The 6235-nt window shown below is 46.5% G+C and overlaps 1 protein-coding gene across 1 annotated transcript; it reads right to left on the bottom strand.

Annotated features, from left to right (window-relative positions):
* Nucleotides 1-633: 633 nt before the first annotated feature.
* SARC_05454 (hypothetical protein) lies at nucleotides 634-6147 on the bottom strand (the record flags this gene model as incomplete). Its single annotated transcript, XM_014300691.1, has 6 exons — nucleotides 634-817; nucleotides 1094-1149; nucleotides 1798-2585; nucleotides 3099-4832; nucleotides 5360-5625; nucleotides 6077-6147. Coding segments are annotated over 6 exons (3099 nt in total), but the record flags the coding sequence as incomplete, so codon positions are not given.
* Nucleotides 6148-6235: the final 88 nt, after the last annotated feature.

Raw genomic sequence — 6235 nt, 5'->3', positions numbered from 1 at the left:
TATATATATATATATATATATATATATATATATATATATATATATATATATATATATTATATATATATATAGCCAGTACGGCAATAGTAATACTCCCAATACTGATGCCATGCTTAAAATAAAATATTTGGAAAATTCATCAAGGTACTGTCATTGTATCATTATAGTTGCTTGCTTGAGGTAAACATGAAGCAAACTGTCAGAGCCAAAATAACAATTCAAAATGTTATAAAGCTCGGTCAACCTACCAGCTGTATACGCGATTGAAGCTGTCATGAGAGTTCGTCAGCTTGAACGAGGAAATGGCCTCGCACACCCGATCCTGCAAAAATTAGCGAATTCAAGGATTTAACTCTCTCTATGTTGTCGACCATCACATATATACTCCTGCACATAGAGGTACAAGCACGGTAGACACGGTTCTTACCGGACCTTAAGGTTGGCATGCGTAGGCAAATTCGCGTCAGATATACGAAAGGAATAACAAGAAGAGACAGATACGTCACAGACGGACATACGAAAGGAATAGCAAGAAGAGACAGATACGTCACAGACGGACATACGAAAGGAATAGCAAGAAGAGACAGATACGTCACAGATGATAAAAAATGCATCATGCAAAGAATACCACACCTTCAAGGCCAACAAGTCGTCTCGCTCCTGTTCCTCCAACTCCTTTCCCACAGCCGCCAAGATAACATGGTTGATGCGATGGATACTCTTCAGCAACACATCAGCAGTGGTAGTGGGCTCGTGTGCGTTGTGTTGCAAAGTCTGGAGCACCGTCGTCAGTACACGCATGGACTCGGTGTGTATCCTGTGTATGGGGATTAAGAAATGTAATATAAGGCCCTACGTGAGGATGACTTTTGAAAGCGTGCCTGAGTTATAATGTTAGTTCATTTGACCTTGTACACTCACGTGCGTTGTACTACAGATCCTCCAGCGCACAGGCTGGTGTATATAACTTATTACTTAATGCGCAGATAGACAACAAAGCCCACGGATCTTTTTGTGACTGAAAGGAGAACAACGATACGAGGTGCCCACGCACATCTGTAACCGCATATATACGCTACATGAATTATCATACCTTTGAATTGGGGGCAGTGGTGGTTTGGACATCCCGGTTTCTCTGTGGAAGGATACCTGGAGTATAGCATATGAAGTGCACGATGGAATATGAGGCGCGTGGCAGATGAGTTTGGAAGTATAGACAGACGGCGAATGAAACATTTCGGCGTGGCAAACATTCGATGCTCGGAAGAGCTGATACATGAGTGTCCAAATCCGACCAGTTACAAGTATGCGGGACTACTTGGGTGTTCTATGGAAAGCTGGTTGGGATGTCATCGATACCCAACCGAACACCAAGAGAAGTATAAACAGGCATCAGATAACACAAGGGCAATCCTATTCGCCTACACGTAGCACGGGCAAACGCAAGGAATACCGCCATTAGCGCATTCAACGGATAGTCAAGGTGTTCTGGACGCACAGCACAGCACAAAGGAACACGTGTGAAGACAATATAGGCGAATGCTCAACTAGTCCGCTACCTCGGCAATAATGTGGTAGTTCAATAGCGAGTGAGCAGGACATCTATAGTCCGTACTGTCGCAAGTATGCGGGACTATTTGAGTGTTTCTATGGTAAGCTGGTTGGGATGTCATAGATACCCAGCCTGACACCAAGAGAAGTAACAGGCATCGGCCAGCACAAAGACAATACAATCCACATTACGGACGCAGACGCCACCAAACCCATTAACCAACGTGCATCATCTGCAATCCTTACGTGCTTGTGACTTTCGAGCTCAGCGCACATTATCTCTAGGTAGTCGCATTGGGTATCCAGTATCTGCTGCAGTCGCATATCCGCAATCAAATCCTCATCTGCGCTATCCGATACTTTGGTACCCTTCGTGCTGCTGCTAGGTGAGTCTCGTGGTGTGCGCATGTATGTGGCGACAGCCTGGTTTTTCCTATTGTCTCTATTGGAGGTTCTATACTTCATCGTACCGCTGCTACTGAGTGTGCTTTGGGGCAGTCGCCTATCCGTGTCTTCCCCACTGGTACGACCATCGAATGCATTGGTGTGATGTGTGCGGTTATGTTGCCCACTGTTCCCACAGACACCATTAAACGTATTGATATGTGAAGTGCTGTGGCTGCTATAAGAGTCGTAGTTTTTTAGTAATCCTAAGTCTAGATGGAGACTTGTCTTAGACGAGGGTAATTGCGGTGTGCACGCTGTCCCGTTTGGTTGTGTTAGTCTATGCATACCTAATATATCCTTAAGTGGATGTGTGGAGAGTGGGGGGTTATGCACATGTGTCTGTGTCTGTATGTGTATGTCTGTGGGGTTTGCGTTCGGTCGCTGTTCAGCGCTCATATCTGTCTTATGTATGTGTGTGTGTGTGGGTCTAGAGCCCTTATGTTCCTGATTCGCGCTATCAGGTACGCTGCTGCGAGCTCGCATATTTTTCCTTGTCTCTGAGACACTGCATGCTTCATCAGCTGGTATCAGTGGTGCGGTGGACTTCATAGCGGTTACACGTAGGCCGTCATCATTTGCTGATGGATCTGCCCGAGGGAAGAGGGACAAGGAGACGGGCTTTAAGAAAGTAAAGCTAACGAGACTCAATACCATGAGTGTCTAGTACCTCGTCGAAGAACACGACTATTGACAAATATTATAAACACATAATCACGATATTGAGACGGTCGAACGGTGCCTGATGGCTTCATTTTCCCGCAAAAACTGACAGCGTGAAAGATTGAACTACTATCGAGAAAATAAGATGAACTATATCAGAGTGCTGTTTCCGACATGCATTTTAGGCCGATCACATATACTGACTGAATACGAAACTCGGAATGCGAGACTCGATTACGAACACGTGACTAACAAATAGGAGGCTCAGATGCAATCCTGCCGTACAGCAACCTTATAAGTATACGCAATACCGCCAACAACCGCAGCTGGACGAATTTTCACACCGCTGACGATACACATTGAATTATACAAATTATTAGTGTATATATAAACGCTCCATGTAAAACACAATACGCAAACTGGTTCACAGAGGAACATACCCATAGCACAATGTATCCCGAAGTCTTTCCGAGTTCCTTCGGTGTTCGCCTCGTTTCTAACACTAAATCTGAGCAAGCTCTCTACCGCTGTAGTTGGCACACACGATCTGCTGGTACCGTCGTCGATTTCGCGAGAAGTCTCTTTGCGCGAGTCGCATGTTTGACTTTTACGGTCACTTTCAGACTCAAAAGAAGTAAACGTCATGTTCCTATCCAGCTCGCAAGCCTCGTCTATAAGAACACCACCGCCTTCAACACACGCATCCCCCGGTAGCTCACCTTCAGACTCGCCGGCATCGCTCCAAAGGTGTTCGAAATCGAAGGCAGCGCCGCTGTAGTCGTCCTCACTATTGTAGTAAGATCCACAACTCCGCGCACGCGTGTTCACATCCACATCCGCCGTTTGGTGATAAACCGATACCACGCCTCCGCGTGGTGTATGCTGACGATCTGCGCTACTGCTAGTGCGTTCACTTTCACTACTTTTACGACCTGTGAGCTCTGTCTCGCCGGCATGGCTCTCGTCGTGGGGTGTTGTGGTGTGTGTAGTCGCCCCACTACTACTATTTCTGTGTGATGTGCCGTTGTGGTCTCCACGCCAATGCATATCACCCTGTACCGTGTTCAGCTCATCCTCTACTTCGCCCGTACATGCACTACTACGCTGAGTTGTATCGCCACAACTCTCACCGTCTTCCAGTCCTACAGTCGCCGATGAATGTGCATACAGAGCATCGTGCCTAATATCACAGCCAGCCACGCTCGCTGCACCATCCTCTCCACACACCGCAGTATGTTCTGAAACGTACGCTTGCTGGTTCTCATAACTGCTTCCATCCGGGAGTGTCACAGCCATGGGCATTTGCACACCTGTCTGATGATCAGGCTTGTCACGCTGCAAGGCCCCGTGTTCTACTGACTCCGCAGACTCATCCCTACAAACACTAGCATCGAGTTGTGCGACATCTGACGGTGATTGAATCTCTCCAGACGATGGATCGGACTGCTGCGCATGCGATGGGCGTTGAAGTAGTTCTGATGTTGTTGCTGTTCCTAACTCGGGCACCCCTGTCTCCTGTCCTTGTAACTCGCCCGGTGATGTGACCATCTGTGCATCCTCATCGTAGAGACTCTGGGACTTTACACTTGTACTATCGGTAATCACACAATACACAGACTGATCGTCAACGGTACAATCACCTGCTGTTGACTCAGATGCCCTACTGTCTGCAAATTTCTTCCCTACATGACTGTGCAATGGTGGTGTATCATTTGCATCAACCTCACTTGTCTGCTCTGAGACTTCTCGCCCGTGTTCTTCAACTCGCCTAATACTAACTGCGGCCGCTTGATGTTCGTGCACACACCAATTCTCTTGTCCACGACTACGTGTGTGCGAATCTGTAGGACCATTTTGTCCACAAACTGGTTCACCTTCCTGTACCACCTCAGGTCCGGTGCCGAGCCCATCCCCAGTAAGCCCTCCATCGTTTACCTCGCAACTATCCAGACTATCATCATCATTAGATCTCCGTTGGCTAACTATTCCTCTCCATTCTTGTACAGATTTTCGGTTCTGCTGTACGTCCGCAAGTGGCAAATCGCCCAAACTGAGAGTATGTCCTACTTTTTGCGCTGTGTTGTTCTTGCCGTCGGCATTGGTGTTAGAGATATACGCTAAATCCAGTTCATCTGCGTGTTGCTTCTCTCTCACAACACGTTCCTCTTCCATCTCTGTGAGGTGCCAAGAATGACATGAATAATTGGGGGGTGAGGGGGGGTGAGGAATTGGCGTTAAATATGTTCAAACCCTAATGGACCGCTGTATGGCATTCACAATAAGACATAAGATGAACTCGGAAAGCAGCTGTGGCCTCCGTTCGGGCTGAAGCACATGACAGTGACATATATCGAGAGCTACAGTTTTGGAGGTGCAAAATAAAAATCATTGGCGTTAAATATGCTCAAACCCTAATGGACCGCTGTATGGCATTCACAATAAGACATAAGATGAATTGGAAAACAGCTGTGGCCTCCGTTCGGGCTGAAGCACATGACAGTGACATATATCGAGAGCTACAGTTTTGGAGGTGCAAAATAAAAATTTCACTGATCCCAGAATAATTGAGATAACAAACTCGTTCATCTGTACTCACCGGCCAGCATTGCATATCTAACTTTGTACAGTACCAATTAGACGGCTGCTACATGGAATCGCAGACGCAAACCGCAACTAGAAACAAATTCACCCCAATAAGTACCTAGCAAGCGTTCTTTCAGCGTTTCATTTATGCACTCGGTATCCGCCATCGCCTCCTCTACTTGGCGGGTATACTTTGCTTGTTCACTCAGTTCGTCCTCAAAAACACTATTAGCCGTCTTGAGTTTCCTTATCTCCAACTTCAACGTGCGTTGCTTGCTTGCACTGGCAGCCAGTTGTTCTTTTAGATCCCGGGTAAGCGACCTCTCACGTTCTAGCCGGCACTCTACGTCTTGAGTCTTCTCGTGGGCCAGAGCAAGTGTCTCCCTGTTCAGGTTTAGAGTATACGCCATTATTCAATTGCAGATGAAATTAAATAGAACACCATGGACACTCAAGTCTATTTTAGAACACGCAAATCTATTTAGATAATACTGCTTAGTTGCAATAATATATTCGAGTGCAGTATTTGAAGTTGCAGCCACGTGTGACAAGAGATAATCGTCCTCTCCGTTCAGGTCAGTGACGATGGCGATGACAAATACCCACTTCTGATGACATTACTCCGTCGCAAACATAGTTGTGCACATAGTTGAGAGCAAGACTGTCTGCGCAGCCACAGACACGATTGAAACGATAAAAGGCCACTAACTCGAGCCACATGGGTATACAGTTCCGCTGAAATATAAACAGAAATGAACAGAACTTCCAACTCTCACGTAGAAACGCTTTGCACAATTGAAGGTGAGCAAACTCATTGAAGCGGCATACAACATACTCGTGCTTGCGCTGTAGGACGGCGATACGTCCATGCAGCTCTTTGACTGCAGTTTTCCTGTCCTCCTCCATTTGCTGCACCGCCGCATCGTGTATTTCATTGAGCTTTCTGAGAAATCAATGTAGTGGAGTTTTAATTTCTAGATATGCGTATGTATGC

The sequence above is a fragment of the Sphaeroforma arctica genome (assembly GCF_001186125.1).
Source record: "Sphaeroforma arctica JP610 unplaced genomic scaffold supercont1.348, whole genome shotgun sequence".
Classification (NCBI taxonomy): domain Eukaryota; class Ichthyosporea; order Ichthyophonida; genus Sphaeroforma; species Sphaeroforma arctica.
Note: the sequence above shows the minus strand (reverse complement) of the source record. Positions and strands in the feature narration are given on the sequence as shown.